Source organism: Myodes glareolus, chromosome 27 (assembly GCF_982192425.1).
Source record: "Myodes glareolus chromosome 27, mMyoGla1.1, whole genome shotgun sequence".
NCBI classification, from domain to species: domain Eukaryota; kingdom Metazoa; phylum Chordata; class Mammalia; order Rodentia; family Cricetidae; genus Myodes; species Myodes glareolus.
The window spans coordinates 29,548,403-29,570,412 of record NC_142052.1 but is presented as its reverse complement, the minus strand read 5'-3'; the positions used below and the strand labels follow the sequence as shown (position 1 = coordinate 29,570,412).

Below are 22,010 nucleotides of genomic sequence, written 5' to 3'. Positions count from 1 at the left end.
TCCTTACATCTGTGGGACAGGAAAATTACTCCACCCACCTAGCACAGTGTACCCCACAAGTCATATGGTGTGCTGGAAGAAAAAGGGAAAATTCCTACGGAGCGCAAGAAGATGATATTGATTGCTTTTGTAACCAGGGCCAAGTGCTATTGAAATGTATATATTCTCAGATCTGGAGAAGTTCTCTGTTGGGGCAAATGGAATAGACAGGAACCAGTATTCTGTCTCTTTAAGCACACTATAGCCCTATGGGAGGTGCTCTTGCCACTCAGGACTCACTAGCCAATCATGCACTCCAGGTGACCTGCCAGTCAGAAGCAGTGCAGGTCTCTTCCGGGCAGCCACCTTCAGTCTTGACTTTGAAGAGGAGTTGGCACCAGTGGATTCCTGTTCTCAGGTGCAGTTGCTGTTGCAGAGAGCTGATGAGCTAGAACTTTGGAAAAATGGAGAACTACAACATGGTGAGTAAGGGAATGTTCCCTCCTGATGGGGAGGAGTGGAGAGCAAGGTGCCAAAGACACCATGGTTTTACCTCCATGGGTCTGGGTGGGAACTTGCCGCCATATTCCCCGCATTGTGAATTCCCTCATGGTCACTGCTATCTCATGGGCCTAGGGGCAGGCCTCTGAATAACTTTGTTCTGTGGCTTCATCTGCTTGGAGTATTGGGAGCAGGAAGCTGTGTGTACAAACACCTTCCTAGTCAACTTCACCAGGGTTGATGTATTCATGGAAACGAGTTGCCAAACTCAGAGAAGCTAAGCTTCTCCAATATCTTCTCGATATCTAGCACTTTGCATTTAAGCTATAAATATAATCTGAATTGATATTTTAATTCGTGCAGGTTGTCAAAGGCATCTCACATGTCGTGTAGCTCTCCACTACTGTACCATAATGTAGAAGAGTAGAATTGGTAATACAATACATTTACCAATGCTTAAAAAATAATTCAGCCTCACAAAGTAGAATTTAGCAGAGGGAGAACTGCGTCTAAAACACTCAAAATGTAAGCATATGCTAATTAGGGCTGGTAGAGATTAGAATGCCCAGGTATACATTGTTTACCAGGATTGTCCAGATAGTTGACTGTAAACCATTTCAAAGAAGCCATCACTGATTTAAAAATAAAAACTCACTGCTAGGTGGTGGTGGTGCATGCCTTTAATTCCAGCACAGTTGAGGAAGAGGCAGGTGGATTTCTGTGAGCTCAAGGCCAGCCTGATCTCAAAAGTGAGTTCCAGGACAGGCCACAAAGCTACAGAGAAATCCTGTCTCAAAAAAAAAAATCACTAGGCCCATTGAAATATCAATGAACACACCTCTTAACAAGCCTCTAAAAGAGGCATTACAGGGTCACAACCAACCTTAAGGCCTGGCATGCCATAAAGTTTCAGTTTTTTTTTTTTGAGAAAAGCATAGTTCTGTCAGATGAGCAATATGAACAGCAGGTGACATATATTGGAAATGTAAAACACTTTTGTGGACAGACTCACCTGATCAATCAAGACTTTCATATAGGACTTCAGGCAGGGAGGAGGGACACTCCTGCAGACCTAGTAACAGCCTGGGACCTAAGCCTTGTGAGTTTCCCTAAGGACCTGATGTATTGATAATAAAGCAGAGCTCCTTCTCTAAAATCAGGAATATGTATTGGAGAGCCCATAATGATCTGGTGGCCAGACTTTTGTGGAGGGGTTGCTTCAGATCTTGACAACCCATCCCTTCCCACCATATGGAGCTATAGTTATCAGTACCAAGGCCGCTCTGTACATAGCAAAGATTTTGAAATACCCTATATACCCTTTGCATAGAATTGTTAGTCTATCCTCTTTCTATATTTGCCTCATTGTATGATAGTTTCTGATGACTTCATATAATTCTTTCATTTCCCCCATAGGAAGTAGTAGACCAGGCTGGCCTTGAACTCACAGAGATCTGCTGGTGGGGTTAAAGGCATGCCCCACCAGTGCTAGGCTAAGAAGCTATTTTTCCTAAGAAGCTTACCAGGCATGGGACTTATCTTCTGCCACACCTCCCCACCCTATCTTCTTTACCTTGTACTTGTCCAGTCCAGCTTTTCTCCTCCCTTGTGATCTTCACCTTAGAACCCTGTCAGTGAAGAATGACTTGCTGTAACAGGTCACTGGCATACCTAAGAAAGTATTCTGAGAATGTTTTGGCCTAAATATTTAGACTGGTAAGTTGCCTGTTTCTATTTCAATTGTTCAAAGTATAATCTGGACCATTATCCTAAGGGATACTTATCGATAACAGCATATATTGAATACAAAACCTATCTAACCTAGCTCCCCTTGAGCATTGGACAGAGATCAATTCATGACATCATTAAATAGACTTTTCTTTATTAATCCTCTAAGTGTGTGATGTGATTTCTCAGTGGAAAGGTGTATTAATTCTAGAAGAGCTGCATTTCCATCCTGATAGAAATATTGTGTCTGAGACAACTTCTGTTGACTCACGTGGCCTTGGTCCCTGTCAGTTGCTTTTCTGGACAGTGACCTTGTGTGTCCTCTATATTACACCTTCAAAGTTCTTAAACGACTGTACCAATTCACAGTTTTAAAATTATGTATTTGTGGGCAGTGGTGGTGCATGCCTTTAATCCAAGCACTTGAGAGGCAGAGGTAGGCAGATCTCTGTGAGTATGAAGCCAGCCTGGTCTACAAGAGCTAGTTCCAGGACAGGCACCAAAGCTACAGAGAATCCCTGTCTCAAAAAAATAAAATAAAATAAAATAATATAATATAATGCATTTGAGCCATGTAATTGACTGTCCAATGCAGTGGCAGGAAAAGGATTTGCATATGGAGCATTTCTTCTGTCCTCAGACCACAATAGGAAGAATAAATTATTGTGTACACTGCAAGGGGCACAGAATATGCAATCAGCTGTTGGAGCCACCGCTATGAAAATGGCCTGATTGTGGTAGCAGGAGTGGTTTGTATTTGCCCAGCATGTGTAAATTAATGTCATGTGAATGAACACAGACCAGATTGTGTGGGTGTCCAGATTAGGAAGGTTATCTTGAGTCAAGGAACATTGAATTTGCAATTAGGCAACTTTCCTCTGCATATATGATTGATTTTTTTTTTATATTTACTGAACTCTACAATTTTCTTTGCTTCACTCCCTGCCTCTCCACTCCCCTCTTCAACACTCTCCCAAGGTCCCCATGCACCCAATTTACTCAGAAGATCTTGTCTTTTTATACATTCTACTTTTCATGTAGATTAGAACTCTAAGTCCCTCTTAGCATCCTCATTTTTTTTGTCTAATATCTGGAATTGTGGTTTGTAGGCTGGCTTTGTTAGCTTTATGCTTAAAAACCACCTATGAGTGAGTACATGTGATAATTATCTTTCCGTGTCTGGGTTACTTCACTTAAAATAGTGTTTTTTAATTCCACCCATTGTCCTGCAAAATTCAAGATGTCATTATTTTTTCTGGTGTGTAGCACTCCATTGTGTAAATGTACCACATTTTTCTTATCCATTCTTCAGTTGAGTGGCATTTAGGTTATTCCCAGGTTCTCACTATGACAAACAAAGCTGCTATGAACATAGTTGAGCACATGTCCTTGTGTCACGATTGAGCATCCTTTGGTTATATACCCAAAAGTAGTATTACTGGGTCTTAAGAAAGGTTGTTTCCTAATTTTCTGAGAAATTGCCACACTGACATCCAAAGCGACTGTACCAGCTTGCTTTCCCACCAGCAATGCGAGTGTTCTCCTTTCCCCACAACCTCTCCAGCATAAGTTGTCTTCAGTGTTTTTGACCTTGGCCATTCTTACAGGTGTTAGATGGAATCTCAGAGTTGTTTTGATTTGCATTTCTCTGACAACTAAGGATACTGAACATTTCCTTAAGTGTCTTTCAGCCTGTTTAGATTCCTCTTGAGAGTTCTCTGATTAGGTCTTTACTTCATTTTTTATTGGATTATGTGTTCTTTTGGTGTCCAATTTCTTGAGTTCTTTGTATATTTTGGAGATCAGACCTCTGTCTAATGTGGGGTTAGTGATGATCTTCTACTATTCTCTAGGTTATTGTTTTTCTTTTGCTTTACAGAAACTTTTTAGTTTCAGGAGGTACCATTTATTGATTGTATCTCTCAGTGTCTGTGCTGCTGGGGTTGTATTTAGGAAGTGGTCTCCTGTGATAATGACTTCAAGTATGCTTCCCACTTTCTATTCTATAAGTTTCACTATGGCTGGCTTTATGTTGAGGTTTTTGATCAATTTGGACTTGAGTTTTGTGCATGGTGATAGATATCAGTCTATTTTAATATTTCTACTTGTTGATATCCAGTTATGCCAGCACGATTAGTTTAATATGCTTTCTTATTTCCATTTGAAACTTTTTGCTTCCTTGTCAAATATCAGATATTCAAAGATATGTGGATTGATATCTGGGTCATCTTTTCCCTTCCATTGGTCCTCCTGTCTGTTCTTATGCCAATACCAGGCTGTTTTCAGTACTGTAGCTCTGTAGTAAAGGTTGAAGTCAGGAATTGTGATGCTTCCAGAAGTTCTTTTATTGTGTCGGATTGTTTTGACTATCTTGGGTTTTATGGTTTTTGCATATGAATTTGAGTACTATTCTTTCAAAGTCTTTGAAGAATTTTGATGCGACTTTGATAGGCATTGTATTGAATCTGTAGATTGCTTTTGGTAAGACATATGATCGATCTTGCTTGGCAGAGTTATGTCAGCTCAGAGATTTGAAAAACAGGGCATTGACTAACTCTATGTGTTAGGTTACAGATCTCAGCAGTCAACATATGTATATGGGCACCATCAATCTATCTCTTGTTAATTACATCCCTTCTCCTAGGGAAGGGCCTACTCTTCCTTAAAGTCAATATAGAAAATTTTATTTAATCTTACAAGTGCATTTTTTTGGTGTCTTGAGACAGGGTTTCTCTGTAGCTTTGGAGCCTGTCCTGGAACTAGCTCTTGTAGATCAGGCTGGCCTCAAACTTCACAAAGATCCACCTGCTTTTGCCTCCCAAGTGCTGGGATTAAAGGCGTGTGCTACCACTGCCCAGCTAAAACTGAATTATTATCATCACTTTAAAAATCACATTTTGGTATCAGTTTCAAATACTTTCTTTAAGTGTATTGCTCTTATCTTTATTTGTTTCTGTTCTTCAATACTTTAGGCTTTCCTCATGCCACGTAATTGAGAATTATTTTGAACACCTAATCCTGCCTCTATTGCTCTGTTGTGCAAAGAGAGTCCTCCAACTCCTTCCAGGTTTGTCCTTTACTAGTCAGTGAGAAAGAAAAATAAAGCAGTAAATAAGTGTCTGCTGGTCTTTCTGGCTTTTGTTGGGGACTTGGAAATGAAGAGGGATTGGTATAGGAATTGAACTCATTGACCAACTTTGAAGTTGGTGGAGATACAGTGCAGGAAGTGAGAGGTTGGCCTGAGGGTGAGAGCTTTCCTCCTTCAACTGAAATTATTTATGTGGAATCAGCAGTCAATTGTGATGCTGTATGACTGTCCTGATTGACCATTGTTTGCAGTCCACAGACAATGCCAATCTGGGTATGGGTCTGACCTTATCTTCAAACCTAATTGCTGTATTTACAATAGTTCATCCAAACTAGATGATCTGGGTAAAATGTGGCCCTGCTTAACAGGACTGTTACTTTTCTGGATTAAGATATTCATCTTTAGGGAAAATACGTGAGAAGTATTAATTGTGCTCTAATACAAATCCTTAGTCTCTGGAGCACATGGCCATAAAGCCTGTTTCAACTTTTCAAAATAATTTTTGAGATTAAAACTACATCATATTCACATTGTCTTCGCTCCCTCCAAGCCCTAACATGATCTTGATTGTTTTCTAATTCATGGTCTGTTTTTCTTTATCAACAGTTACAAAGTAACCACAGTTACACAGGAACAGTGATTAAATTATGAATGTGACCTGTGTCTTTAGGATTTCCCATCTCTGGGGCAATGGGATGGCTGCACTGGAAAGTGAGTGTGCAATGGAATGTGCACGCAAAGGACCCTGTACTTTGGATGAAGAACAGGGTGTGCTCTAGGAGAGTGGAATAATGTGTACTAAATACAAACTTTCTAAATTAGGGCCCTGTGTGCTGGACTGGGAGGGCAGAACTGGAGGCATTGTGCTGTCTGAGTCGTTTGATCTCTGATCCTCCTATAGAGTAGCTGCTAATATTAAGGGGCCCAGAGTTTACTGTCCACGTATTTCAAGAAATCATAGTCACAGTTCAGAAAGCAGGGGTAGGAAGGAAGCTTAAAATTTTCTAGCTTGTTTCTAGTTGTGGTTGCTAATGTGAAATTAGTTTAACAATTATTTCTAATAGATAAGTTGCCATTTCTTGATCTCCACAGACTAGATTCCTCTGCCAGGGGTTTGACATAGCCACATTGAAATGATAGGTCTGCACCTAGAATAGAGATTAATGAAGGGTTCTTTTCTCTTTACAGGCCATCAGTACTACTTTAAACTTTCCTGCTTCCTAAGGACCCCAGAATCACTTAGCAACAAAGGTCATAGCTCTTAAACTCTTTTTGATGTTTTTGGTCTCCTGTCAATAATGGAATTGCTAAGAACTTCAGTAACATTTCTGCCTTTTTGTTAGAAAGCTGTTGCAAAAAGGAATGGTGGGCTCTGTTCCTGGTGACTCCCTGGCTAGTTTACACACAAAATAATTACATGGAAACTGTATTCATTTAAACAGTGCCTGGCCCATTAGTTCTAGCCTCTTATTGGCTAACTCTCACATCTTGACTAACCCATACCTACTAATCTGTATGCCACCATGAGGATTTTCCCATTTCAAAACATTTAAGTAAAATCTCTCTCAGATATAATTAATTAATTGTGTATTAGTTAATGCCAGAGGTAGTCAGTGCGACTACCAAAAATAGCATCTCAACAGCTGAGACAAAAATTATTGCTTGCAGGAGGCACAAAGTGCACAGCAGTAATTTTCAAACCAGTGTGTTTTTGTTAACAAAGGAATAATGGGGATTTTACTTAGGATGTCTGAACTTCCTCAGAGAATATTTTCCTTTTTCTTAAGCATGCTCAGTTAATAAATCCACTACCGAATGTGAATACAATGTAAAAACAGATAATAGGGACATTCTTACCTCAAAGTATTGTAGGAACATATGTGAGTTAGACGAATGATGGAAAGAAATGCCTCTGGCACGTTCATATGATACCATAAAGTCTTAGTTGAAAATCAAGTAGATGACACTGTGAAAAGTTGATTGTTAATCTTGATGTTTGATCTAAAAGATAACTGTACCAAAACCATAATTCTCACAGATACAAAAGATGGAGAACACAAAGCCAGAAAACTTCAAGTAAAAGTCACTCACCTAACAGCCCTCTATACAGTGCTTCTGAAAGAATGGTTATGGTGATCTCTATTAATCTCAGAACAAAGCTGCTTTTGCTCTGTGCAGGGTGGCAATGCAGAAGGCCCCAGCTGCTTCCATAGAAGACAAGGAGTCCATTTTAACTAGACCTGGCTTGTTGCTTTCCTCAGGGTTGTGACATTACTGTAGGAATTTCATGCTTTATTTTTTCTAACCTTAAAATTATTTAGTTATATGATGTTTTTCGTGAATATGCCTGTGCACAGTACCTATAGAGGGCAGAAGAAGGGATGAGATACCTGGGACTGGATTTAGAACAGATGGTAAGCTAGCATGCAGGGTCCAGGAATGCAATCAGGGTCCTCTGTAATAGCACCCAGTTCTCTAATTGCTGAGTCAACTATCTAGCTGCTCTTTTTAATTTAAATTAAGCCCCAAAAATGTTAATTAAAAGAAGTTACAAAAAAAATAAAAAAAAATTAAAAAAAAGAAGTTACATTACTTTTAGGGTTTATTTGTTCATTTCATCCTTGCCACAAATCTCTTACAACTTCATCCTTGTTATGTGTGGGTGAATAAGTATGCTAATACATGAATACAATTCACTGCTTCCATTTTTGTTGGTTGTGTATGTAAGAATAATGGACTGACTACTTTTCATTGGATAAACCGTTAGGGAGCTGATCCCTTCCTAAGACTAATTCTGTCAAATGGAGGCGAAATCTACTTTTTAATCAACATTAGGTTTCTGACCCTGACTAGGCATCCTTGGACATTGTGGTAGTACATTCTTTTAGTACCAGTAATCTTGACACAGAGGCAGGAAGATCACTGCAATTTATGGTCTTTGATCCATAGTCTACATACATACATACATACACACACATACACATACACACAGGAAAAGAAGAAAACTGAGTTACAAGAAAAGGATCACTGGAAAACTGGAACAATAAAGAATCTCTTAAATGCATTGCAAGTGTGTGCTACTGCCGCCCAAATAATCACTTTCGAAAATAAATATAGTCAAACATGAGCACATGCCATTAATTCCAGTCTCTGGGAGAAACTGAATATTTGACAGTGGGTAAACACCTTATCATGTGACCTATAGTGCCCATCATGAGCTGGGTATTATCAGATCTATCAAGTTATAAAGTAGGACATGTACAGCTGCAAACTTTTATCAAATGCATGTGGTATATAAGAGATCAGAACCAAGCAGAGGCAAAGGCACAAGGAAGCTACATGAAGAAGTGGCCAGATGGCAATCATTTCTATTCCTGTTACAATACCTTCTGCTGTTAAGCACACACCTATAGCCTATTCCGTATGATTGGCTGAATAGGAAGAGAAGCCTAGGGCCTGGCTGATGGCTCTATACATCATGCTGGAACCAACCAGAATTAGACAGCTGCAGGATTGCAACCCCTTACTGGGACAACACTGAAAGATACTTGTAAAGGGAAATCGTCACAGTGGGCAGAAGTTCAAAAAGAAGACATTTTCATACAGTTTCTTTGGAAGGAGAATTGACTTAATGTGCAACTAGCAATTCCCTGACTGATGGACTCTATCCAGTGGGTTGGCTGGATAGTCAGTAAAGGGCATGATTAGAAAATTAGTGAGACAAGAAATCTCAGGAAGAAGAATGTGGATGATCTCTAGAAATGGGAAAAGTGTATAGAGATCCTTGTATTCCATGCAAATATGATGAAAAGGTGACTTCAGTTGAGGAGGAGTTCAAAACTCAAGCAGACAGGATGACTCTTCTTTTAGAACTTGAAGCTGTAAGGCACACCTTTAATTTGTGTCATACCATCTGCTGGAAGGACAATAGAAGAGAAAAGGTGGGGGTGTCATTTCTGTCTCTATTAGGGGGCCTTGATTACCAGCCTCAGTACCCCCATAGAGCCCCAAAATGGATATCTACAGGAGGGGAGGATCTGAATGTAAAATTAAACTTAAGTACATTACTTCTGTGTCTTCTTTATTTTTCATGCAAGAGGAAAAAATGAAATGAAGGGAGCACAGAGAAGAGAAAGAATAAGGAGAAGAGTAAGCAGAAGAAAGGAGAGTAAGTGGAAGATGTTGAAATAGTGACGAGAAGAAAAAGAATAGTAAGAGTAAGGGCAGATCTCCGTGAGGTTTCTAGTTTTTACAGACATAGGTGGAAAACATATAGGCAAGGAAAATGAAAACAGGCATATCAAAATCACAAAAGCTGCAGGTAGACCTTGACAAGGCAGTACACCAAAACAGGTGACTTGACCCAGGAAAGTGCCAGCATTCAAGGGAAAATATCTGACTTTCCAAACCATTAGATAAAGTTACTAGACATGATTTATTGGTAGGCCATGACCTCATGGTTATATACAGATTAATGGAGATGGGTTATTTTAGTATGTGTTAGCCAATAAGAAGTTAGAGCTAATGGGCCTAGCAGTGTTGTAATTAATAGTTTCTGTGTAATTATTTTTGGATCTAAGCTAGCTGGGTGGCTGGGAAGGACAAGTGGCCCTTTTTTTGGAACAAATTGGTAGCCACATAGCCAACTAAATCCATGTAAAACCTGAGAGGGCTTGAAAAGGAATTCCAGGAAAAAAACATAGAGAGGTTTAACACAGCATTTTGCTCTTTGCTGATGGCATGCCACACCTCCTTTAAGAGAGGTTTTCCTGACTCAGCAGCAGCAGCAGGAAAAAAAGATGCACCATTTTGACATGTAGAATTTCTGGGTCGTGCTGCTAGTATGAGTTCTAGCTCTTTCATGAGACCAGGTATTTGGATGGGGTTTGTGAGGAGCATGCTGAAGCTTGCATATTTGTTGCATGTACTGGCTGTGTGCCTGGAAGTAAGGCAGTGCATGCAGCTTATATGCAGCAAGCAGCCCCGCCATGCTGGACTCTGTGGGGAAAGCAGGCTCTGCTGTATTTCCCTTAGCAATGATGCAGCTTACATTTTTAAGAAGTGCTTAGAATTTTAAAAAGCATCCCTGGATAGTAAACAATTATAGGTATGCAATAAAGACAAATGCAGACAAGTGTGAATCTTTAGTAGGAGAAGCCTGTCTAGATGAAATTCCTCACTGTATGTGGTGAGTCTCAATACCCTCAACTATTTCCTGACATTTATATCTACTATATTTTGTTTGTGATTAATTTGACAATTTTTTACTTATACTGAAATGATTTTGCTATCATAATAGGCTTGAACTATATATTCTATATCTTACCTATATTCTATAAGTAAAGATAAGATATAGCAGAAACAGTTGCTTTTACAGAGTTTGGCAATTTGCTACTTTAATTATTTTGTTTGCTTGTCTAAGTAACCCTTACTGTGTGGTTCCAAATTCTTGAAAGTAAAGCAGGGCATCATTTCTGGCTCTATTCATTTTTATATTATAGGGTGATAGCCATGGAATACATGTTATTTATATGACAAATATATGCTGCTGTGCTGAGCTTCATTTGTATCTTTAATTTTAAAATTTCAAGGAGGGTTTCACTCTGATTCCCAGTATGTCACGTATTTATGACATTAATACTGCCTGAGCATTCTGAGTCACTTAATTGCAAGTACATGAAATTCGTCTGGCTTGTTATTCTTGACTTGATTTTTTTTGTAAAATCAATATGACAATTTTATATGTCTGCATGGATATTCATTACATGGGTACCTGGTCATCAAGGTGATCAAAAGATCTCAGAATTCCTGATCATGGAACAATAGAAATTTGTGATCCCCATGTAAGTACTGGAAAATGTGCTCACCGCCACTCAAGACCAGCAAGAACTCTGAAATACTCTACCCTCTCACCATCCCTGTGTTGATTATTAATGGCCAACATTTATATTTCTAGTGTTTTCATCTGTCCATTTTAACTGCTTTATACATGAAGTTCCATTCTACAAAATGTTATTGGAATTACAGTTTAAATTATGGCACTTAGATAGCTGGAAGATGAATATAGAACTGGAATGAATGCAAAATTATATGTAAGAACTTCAATAAATGTCTTTCAGTTCTTTCTGTTCCATTTGTCTGTTTCACTGATTTTGTAATGGAGACAGTGTCTTAATGTGTCCTTCTACCTGTCCTGGACCTGATTGCATAGGCTTGACTGACATTCAACTTAGAGACAAATATATCCACCTCTGTTTTCTGAGTGTTGTAGTTAAAGACACAATACACCCAGTGTGTCCATATTACTTTTTTGTGTGGTCTGTAACTCTTCATACAATTTTCTCATGCATACTGTATACTGTTGATCTTTATTGTTGTCTCTTCCTGTCAATAGACATTGCTCTTCAGAGGAGATATCCCATATAAAGAGTACAGAAATGACAGAGTTTACTTTGCTTTTCAATTTCTTTCATAAGTGACTGTCTATGTCATGGAATAATAGTAAGAAACACCAGAATCATATGTCTATACTCTGAAAGAAGTATGCATTTCCAACTTTATCACTGTCATGCTTTCCAATTTAACATGTGTGGTATATTTTAGAAGGCTGTTACCTATGATGATGTGTATATCAACTTTACTCAGGAAGAGTGGGATTTGCTGAATCCTTCCCAGAAGAATCTCTATAAAAATGTAATGCTGGAGACCTACATGAACCTCATTTCTATAGGTAAAATTGAATTTCCTTCATGTTTCGAAGTATGGAAACAACTTTTCCTTGGCTAAGGGTGTTGTTCTGCAATTTGATTTAGAAAGAAGAATGAGGTGAATAAATCAGTCATAGTTCTTAGGTGCATTTAAGATAATAAGCTAAATGTTGAACATTGTTAAATGATATAGCATATATTCTGGTCCTGTATTTTAGGATACATTTGGGAGGACCTTAACACTGATGAACGTTGGCTATGTTCTAGAAGACATGCAAGGTAATTTTCATGTGCAAGTTGATAATAATGTGCCTCTGATGAGATTGCACTTTTCCCTAGAACTTTTAAATAAAAGCAGCAATGCAAATAAGTACAGCTTTAAGTGCATAGATGGTTATGAAATCCTCACAAGTTCATATACCTCAATTTCATATCTGTGAATTATTCTTTCTTTCCTATGTGTATATAAGCTTATGAGCATAGGGATATGGAAAGATTTAACATACATCTCCTTGAGAACAAAAAGAAGATCAGCAATAGTTCCCATGTAGAGAATACTTGTTGAATTTGATTCAAGTATACAATACTGATGGTTTTATAGCATGATTATTAATATATAAACATTACAGAAATGCCACATGAGTTCTACGTTTGTGCAAATACTTTGAAATGTCCTAGTTTACTTAGCAAATATATATGATTCACAGTATAGTAAAATTTATGAATGTAATAAACTTGGTAATTCTCTCAGTGTATTCAGTTGTCTTCAAAATGTGAATAATATAATACAAAATGGTTTTGTAAATGTGAAAAGGTAAACCATGAAACAAAGGAATTTATCATTATACTCATATTCCTAGATGTAACCTGACCATTAATTAAAAGGCAAACATGATTTTAAACAGAGTTATGAAATCTTAATACCTAATTCCTTTTATAATTTCATCAAGTTATAAAATTAATTCATTTAGATATATGGTTCAAAGTGTCTTGAACGAGGTAAATCTTTTAAATGTGTCACTTATTGTTGCAGGATTGAAAGGAATTCAAATGCCGAGAAGAAACTTTCCATGTATCCTCACTGTGTTAAAGCCTTGTATTATGACACTCACCTTCTACATAGTGAAAAAACACATATTGGGCAAAAATGCTCTGAAAGTAAGCAGTGTGGTAAAGCCTTTGCTTATCACAGTAATCATCAAGTGCTTAAAAGAAAGCACACTGGGAAAAAAACCTATGAATACAGTCAAGATGATAAAGACTTTGTTCTTTATGAAACTCATCAAAGTCATAAAAGAATACATCCTGGAGAGAAACCCTATGAATGTAATCAATGTGGTAAGGCCTTTGATGAAAACAGTGATCTTCAAAAGCATAAAAGAACACATACTGGAGAGAAACTCTATGAAAGTAATCAGTGTGGTAAGTCTTTTTCAAAACACAGTAATCTTCAAAGTCATCAAACAACACATACTGGAGAAAAATCCTATGAATGTAATCAGTGTGGTAAGGCCTTTGTCCAACACAGTAGTCTTCAATTGCATAAAAGGACACATACCGGAGAGGAACCAAATGAATGTAATCAATGTGATAAGACGTTAGCCCAGCACAGTAAACTTCAATTGCATAAAAGAACACATACTGGAGAGAAACCCTATGAATGTAATCAGTGTGGTAAGACCTTTTCAAAACACAGTCATCTTCAAAGTCATCAAAGATCACATACTGGAGAGAAACCCTATGAATGTAATCAATGTGGTAAGGCCTTTGCCTACTACAATAGTCTTCGATTGCATAAAAGAATGCATACTGGAGAGAAACCCTATGAATGTCATCAATGTGGTAAGGCCTTTGCCTACCACAATAGTCTTCAATTGCATAAAAGAACACATACTGGAGAGAAACCCTATGAATGTAATCAATGTGGTAAGGCCTTTTCAAAACACAGTCATCTTCAAAGTCATCAAAGAACACATACTGGAGAGAAACCCTATGAATGTAATCAATGTGGTAAGGCCTTTGTCTACCACAATAGTCTTCAATTGCATAAAAGAACACATACTGGAGAGAAACCCTATGAATGTAATCAATGTGGTAAGGCCTTTTCACAACACATTATTCTTCAAATTCATCAAAGAACACATACTAAAGAGAAGCCCTATGAATGTAATCAATGTGGTAAGGCCTTTTCCCAACAGAGTAGTCTTCAAACGCATAAAAGAACACATACTGGAGAGAAACCCTATGAATGTAATCAATGTGGTAAGGCCTTTTCACAACACAGTAATCTTCAAAGTCATCAAAGAACACATACTGGAGAGAAACCCTATGAGTGTAATCAATGTGGTAAGGCCTTTTCACGACACAGTAGTCTTCAAATGCATAAAAGAACACATACTGGAGAGAAACCCTATGAATGTAATCAATGTGGTAAGGCCTTTTCAAAACACAGTCATCTTCAAAGTCATCAAAGAACACATACTGGAGAGAAACCCTATGAATGTAATCAATGTGGTAAGGCCTTTTCCAAACAGAGTAGTCTTCAAAGTCATCAAAGAACACATACTGGAGAGAAACCCTATGAATGTAATCAATGTGGTAAGGCCTTTTCACAACACATTATTCTTCAAAGTCATCAAAGAACACATACTAAAGAGAAGCCCTATGAATGTAATCAATGTGGTAAGGCCTTTTCCCAACAGAGTAGTCTTCAAACGCATAAAAGAACACATACTGGAGAGAAACCCTATGAATGTAATCAATGTGGTAAGGCCTTTTCACAACACAGTAATCTTCAAAGTCATCAAAGAACACATACTGGAGAGAAACCCTATGAGTGTAATCAATGTGGTAAGGCCTTTTCACGACACAGTAGTCTTCAAATGCATAAAAGAACACATACTGGAGAGAAACCCTATGAATGTAATCAATGTGGTAAGGCCTTTTCCATACAGAGTAGTCTTCAAATGCATAAAAGAACACATACTGGAGAGAAACCCTATGAATGTAATCATTGTGGTAAGGCCTTTGCAACTCACAGTAATCTGAAAAGGCATAAAAGAACACATACTGGAGAGAAAGCCCATGAATGTAATCAGTGTGGTAAGGGCTTTGCACATCTCAGTCATCTTCAATTGCATAAAAGAACACATACTGGAGAGAAACCCTATGAATGTAATTAATGTGGTAAGACCTTTGTATATCGAACTAGTCTTCAATTGCATAAAAGAAAACATACTGGACAGAAGGAAACCCTATGAATGTAATGAGTGTGATAAGGCCATTGCAAGTTGCAGTTGTCTTCAATTGCATAAAAAACACATTCTAGAGAGAAACCCTATGATTGTAATCATTTTGGTAAGGCATTTGCAAAACAGTCATCTTCAAATATACAAAAGTTCACAGAGTAGAGAGAACCATGATGAATGTAGTCAATGTGGTTAGGCATTTGGAGACCACTGTACTCTTCATGGTAATAAAAGAACACAACGTGTAGTGAAACTTTATGAATGTATATGTGTGTAAGAAAGTCTTTTCACATCTTATTCATCTTCAAATGCATAAAAGAACACAGACTGGAGAGATTAGAGTGAATGGAATCTGTGGTGAATCCTTCGTCACAATCATCTTCAAATACATAAAATAAACCATCTTGCAAAAAACTCTATGAATTTAATGTGTGTATTCCATAAAACCATGAAAAATCATACTATAGTGAAACTATAAGTGAATTTAGTGTTTTAATGTTTTGTACATCGTACAGGAGTAAGAATTTGGTGTGTAATCAATCTGATAAAGCATATACATATTACCCTAACCATTTGGGCCTGTGGAAGAAACTGAGGGCTTATTATAACTTATTTTTTAAAGTTCTTTATTCAACAGACATGCAGTCAGTTAAGCATCATTAATTATTTTGTAGAAAAAAATGGATAGTGTGAATATCTGTTCATGCACTATGATATCTCTTTATTTTGTTTGAACCAGAAAACTAATGGATAAAATCATTTTTTGAGCCTCTGGGTTGGAGAAAGGGCTTGTCAATGAAACACACAGACCTGAAAACAGCCAAAGGAAAGTGCTTTTTCTCTGAATCTAGAACTGTCTAAAGACACAATATCTCCCTGAAAACAGCCCAACATTAAAAAGTGCCAGTGAAAGAAACACTGTCAAAACAGAACAAAATAAAAAAGCCCCACACTCTACACTTCTCCAAGTCAACACAAATGTATCCGATCTCTCAGTATAAAATGCATCCCATCTCTGATCTTGTTCAGGATCGAGATTTAAAGTCTTTCAAATTCCCTCCTTCAAAATCTTCTTTGATGTCCCCTGGTTTTATGAAGCCCTATATGAGCCATATGCAAATTCAGTATGCAGCTGCCCCATTCCACACTGGCAGGAGTATTTATGCTTTTGGTTTCTTCCCTCTCAGACAAATCTTTTGATTGGAGATTTGTGTGACTACATTCTTTCACTGGAATGCTTCAAAAGCTCCTCGAGTTGTGCTGACATGCAATTGTTACTTTCGTTTGGAAACCCTTATGAGAATTGAGTTCATCCCACATGTGATGGATCACTTTTAACTTCTCTAGCCACGGTTAAAGATTTTTTGTTTAACATGCCTACAGCTCCGTAACTGTAAGCAGACAATTCTTTGCTGCTGCTCCATTTGCATGAGCATGTCTCTCTGTAGAATCTCTGCCCAAGTGAGCATGCGCATGCACCCCTTTTCTCTTCCAGAACTGCCAGCAGGCTGTGGTCCAGAGAATAATGAAGGAAGGTGGTCAGTGTCATGCCTCTCCTTAGAGAAGCTTTTCTTTTGGGACCCATAGTTCTGGAACTGATCCAATAAAAATTTCTAGAAGCATAAATGCAGAGGTTGCCTGCCTCATCTCTTTCAGGAAGAAAAAGAAGGTGAATACACAAAAATGTACAGTAATGATAGACAAGCAGGTACCACTTAACATTTTTATAAACATAATCACATAAAACAGCAATGTAGTAATAGTCAAAACACAGACCAAGGAAACATGCATTCATTCAATCACACACATTTTTAAAGTCTAGATTTATACTTCATTTTGGAGGAAATGGGAGCACATACCTTTTATACATTTCAAAAACTGAAGCAATTCTTGTTGTCCTTCCTTAGTACCTCTGACCTTTAAAATATCTATAAGTAATGCACAAACAGCTGTTTGCTGTTTTCTTGGCCTATATTTAACTTTTTGAAAATTGTATAAAAATACTTCTTATTTTACTATTACTTATTTTACAATTATACTCGAGTTACTCCTTACTTTTTTTTCATGCTGTGCAGCTAACCTCTTTTTTATATTTACACTTTACAACTGCTGATACTCCCGGGATATTCTTAATGCACCTCAGAGCACCATTGGAATTTGCGGCGTCCCTATGTACACATCCCTCCCCAGAAAGCTGCACAGCTGGATGTCACATGTATGAGCTGATCCTACAAGGTGAGCTAGGGTTCCTGGATAGGGGATCCTTGTGGCCAAAGAAAAGTCAGAAGAAACAGAAGATAGGATAGAATCAGGAGGTGTGTCCAGTCATGCTGAAGCAGCCAAACAGCCCAGGGTTTATTTCAGAACTTCCTTAAATACAGAACAAAGCATAGCACAAATGGTCAGTCAGTGTCTTACCACAAGGTCATTCCTGTCCTTGAGTTAGCAGCCTTCTCTCCACATTTATCTGAACCCAATCCCAATTTTCCATATCCATTAAATTATCATCTGAGGGAAACCAAGGATTATATTCCTTGATAGTTTCAAGACACATCTCTAAGTCTGATATAGATACATGGGTGCCATGAGCTTCCAGTCAAGCTTGTATGCTTAGGCATAGACAGAAACAGAGAAAAGTTACCTTGTCCCATTGCTCTGTAATTACTTTTCTTATTATCCACCACTCCTGACATTTTTTCAGGGTCCCTGTTTCAGGCGCCAATAGTTGGGTTTCCCTTCCAACTACCTCCATTATGGATGACTCTGGGTAGTGCCACAGAAATAAGAACATAAGGGATGCAGGGTAGAAGATACTACTGCATATTTTATTGCAAAGACAAAGTTCTTTAATAATACTCAAATCACTGTCCAAGCTAGGTTCTCATAATACTTGAAATAGTTCCAGAAACTACCAAATTTGTTACAAATTATTTCAAGAGTTTTGTGTCCTAGTTATTCTAAACCAGAAGCCTGTTGTCATGGGAATATCTTTAGCTGTAATATATACAAACACTTTATCAGGAGTAAAAGCATAACCTAATCATAGTGAGTGAACTCTAGTGCACTTCTGTGTACTCAAGGACTGACTATTGGCAGGGCATTCTACTGATAGAGGAGGTATGCTTCCTCTATACTTGACCTGCCAAGCATGTCAGCAAGAGTGCAACCTCAAGTCATCCCTGCACAGAATTCCTATGAAGTTCAAAGATAGTCCTCCACAGTGGAGTTGGGTTTCTGCTTTAGCAGAATATTTGACTGGACCTATTGAACCTCTGATGTTTTTCTGTCCTTGAGTTGTTCTCATGGGTATCTTTGTCACAGTCAATGAATCTAACAACTACAGATATTTATTGTAGATTTATCTCAAGTTATTTTTCTGTATTTTACAATTTTTCATACCTACACACCAAAGGAACAAATGAAAGAGGAATTAAAACAAAAAGTAAGAGAGAGTCAGAAAAAACTGTTCTTGTAGGACCAGGAAAATGAAAATGTAATGGCAGAAAGTGGGTACTGAGATCATAGGATTTCAGTTGAAAATAAACACAATAAAAACATCAAACCTGAGGTCTTTTGTTTGATTTTTTGTAGTTGTTTTTATTTTTGCAAGACAGGGATTCTCTGTGTAACAGTCCTACCTGTCCTGGAACTAGCTCTTGTAGACCAGGCAGGCCTCAAACTCTGCCTCTGCCTCTGAGCGCTGGGATTAAAGGTGTGTGTCCCCACCTCCCAGCTCTTTGTGTGATATTTTATCATGGAACTAGAAAACATCATTTTGAGTGAGGTAACCGAGGCTCAGAAATAAAATTATCACATGCACTCACTCATAAATGGTTTTAAAGCATAAAACAAAGAAACCCAGTCTACAAATCATAATCCCAGAGTGTCTCAACAACAATTAGGACCCTAAGAGAAATATACATAAATCTAATCTACATGGGAAGTAGAAAAAGACAAGTTCTCCTGAGTAATTTGGGAGTATGGGGATAATGGGAGAGAGATGAAGGGGAGAGGAGCAGAGAAAAATGTAGAGCTCAATAAAAATAGATAAAAAATGATGCTTCAATGTGTAGGCAAAATTTTCACATGAAATCTGAAATAACTTGGAAAAAGATTCTAAACACCTAAAAGCTTTGTCTAATGCAGTTTCTTTGTAAGTGCCTTTTTTGGTGGGCTATGCTTGCTAGCAATGACCAGAGGCTTGCCTCCTTTAGCAGAATGCTTCCTGTCTCAGCATTGGTGACAAATAGAGCAGCTCTTTTAAGAGATCCTATGTTTACTGATTATGTGTCTTCTTTATCCACCTGTCCTGAGGGACTAGGCTATGATCCTGCTGGCCACTCTCCCTGTATTTCTGTAATTGAAAGAATGTGTGGAGCCTGATTTGATTCTCTAAGACAGACTCTCTCTGGTGTGAAAGCCATTAATTTGCATGTGGTGCTGCCCCTATATGGTCTTTTGTTCAATATAGCTGCCTCTTTAATAGTTTCTGGGCACCATTATGGGGAATTACCTTCAAATCCTTTCCAGAAATGTCCTTAGTCAGTACACCGACCTACTTGGTTACATTCAGTATAATCATTTGAAATTTACCACAAAGTTCTGGGGCCAAAGATAGGGTTGCTGACTTCTACTGTGGAATAGTATTTCTTTCACTTCTAATTTTGTGGCCTATTTAGTGATAGTTAAATATGGTGAGTTAGTTAAATGCATGGTGGTTAATTATGGTCTATAAATAAAAATCAGGGGGGCTGGAGAGATGGCTCAGTGGTTAAGAGCACTGCCTACTCTTCCAAAGGTCCTGAGTTCAATTCCCAGCAACCACATGGTGGCTCACAATCATCTGTAATGAGGTCTGGTGCCCTCTTCTGGCCTACAGACATACACACAGACAGAATATTGTATACATAATAAATAAATAAATATTAAAAAAATAAAAATCAGGATAAAAGAAATTTTTGATATGTCAGCCTTCAAAAGTGATTACTGACGCCACAAGGTGGTGCCACCAATAGATGAAAACAATGGGGCTGTTCTGACTAGCCAATTAAATCCACACACAACCTAGCATGGTACATGAATAAATAAGTGCATATATCCAAGAATATGTGCACATGAAAGAAAAGATCTCACTAGTCTTCACAATGTGACATAAAGTGTACTTGTGCATATAAAGACATTCATTATGTTTAGGCAAGGGATTGAAGTAAGACAGCAAGAACTCCCAAAGGCTTGCAAATCAGTAGGTAGTCTGAAATGACTACATAAAAAAGCTTCCTTAGGAGATGACTGCTGGTGATTTAAAAGCAATCAGCTGAAACTTATTTGTTTCTTAGACATGCACCACTGCCAAATGTAATATCTTTGTACAAATTCTGCAATGTGAAGGTTAAATCATGTAGGAAATAAACCCATTTTATTCCAAAAGTATACTCTTGCTTCCCTTTAAGGAGAAATACTATTTAAGTAACTATTTAAATAATATAAAAATATGTGTAATGGTTTGGTGGTGGAGTGGGACTGGTAGCTTACAGGGTGCAATAGAGAGTGTGGTGGTTTTGAAGTAGCCTACCTATAGGAATCTCACCTGCTGGCTGACTAGAGAAGTTGATGCAGGTGGGGGAGGGGACCAGGGTTTTGCCCTGGTTCCAAAGGTCTGATGAATGCCTGCCTAGTGGGTTGGGAGCTCACTCACCTCTTGTTCCACTGTGTGTCTTCTCAGCCTATACATTAGAGTTCCTCTGAGGTCTGCATACGAGGTTTTAATCTGCTGAGCTGCGTGGCTAGGTTTAAAGCTGCATCTTTGTTGGCTGGCTCCATTGCATTACATAGATTTCTGAGAGTCTAGCTTCATTGAGGAGGTACTGAAGAGAGACATGCTTATTATCACAACTCTGGAGATTCTAGGTCCATGCAGACACCAAGAAGTCTGCAGCTGACTGCTTATGAAGACAATTTAAATATTTCTTGGTAGATCTCCTTAAAAAAGCTACAAGTTTTCTGCTTTTAATCCTGAGTCAGGAAACATCTCTTAAAGGAGACCTTCCTCTGTCTCTAGCAGCGTCCTCATGATAAAATATGCTACCACCAAGAAATTATGTTTGACTTTGTTCTTTTCTCTCTAGAATCCTTTTCTAAAGCATTCTCAGACTTTATGTGGAAATTTTTGACAACCATTTGGGTTCCATTTTTAAACAGAGAGTTCATTTTTTGCATCATAAAAGGGCATGTCAGGCTTCCTCCACCCTGAAGATCTACCCAAGTTTATTAGCCAAAACATCTTTTATCCCCTAGGTAAACCAAAGTGGATACTCATAAATATTCTCTTTGCAGCGGACATGGGGCTAGGGAAATACATGCAACTTGAGTCAACAGCTTTGGAAAACACTTCTCCCCAGGTTATCTACATTTTTAACAAAGGAGAAGGAGCAATACATTCTGGCCTTTGTTAGGTAGCTATCTTGCTTGTTTGTCAGGAATGCAGCTGCCTGGTGGCCAGTGAACCTGCCTGTTGTGGGAGTAACTTCCGCTGCCTCAACCAATAGTCGCTGAAATACGAGCCCACAGTGCAGCGGGGAGCGACTTCCGCTCCGTCAGCCAATAGCTGCTGAAATACCAGCCCACTGGGGCGTGGTATATTTGTCTTTTAAAAAGAGAAGCATATCCGGAATAGGCCCTCTTGGTTCCGGCTCTTGGTTCCGGTGCTTGCTCCTGGCTCCTGCTCCCAGCTCTTGCGACTAGGCTCCCTTCCTGATGGTT

At 38.3% G+C, this 22,010-nt stretch overlaps 1 protein-coding gene across 1 annotated transcript in view; it reads left to right on the top strand.

Moving 5' to 3' along the window:
• Window positions 1–15,509, top strand: part of LOC148117641 (uncharacterized) — a 62,853-nt gene extending 47,344 nt beyond the window's left edge. The window contains 4 exon segments of the mRNA XM_087902414.1: window positions 11,900–12,026; window positions 12,222–12,282; window positions 13,037–15,141; window positions 15,144–15,509. Coding sequence (XP_087758540.1) covers window positions 11,900–12,026; window positions 12,222–12,282; window positions 13,037–15,141; window positions 15,144–15,175 — 2,325 coding nt within the window. The 3' untranslated portion in view covers window positions 15,176–15,509.
• The last annotated feature ends 6,501 nt before the right edge of the window (window positions 15,510–22,010 follow it).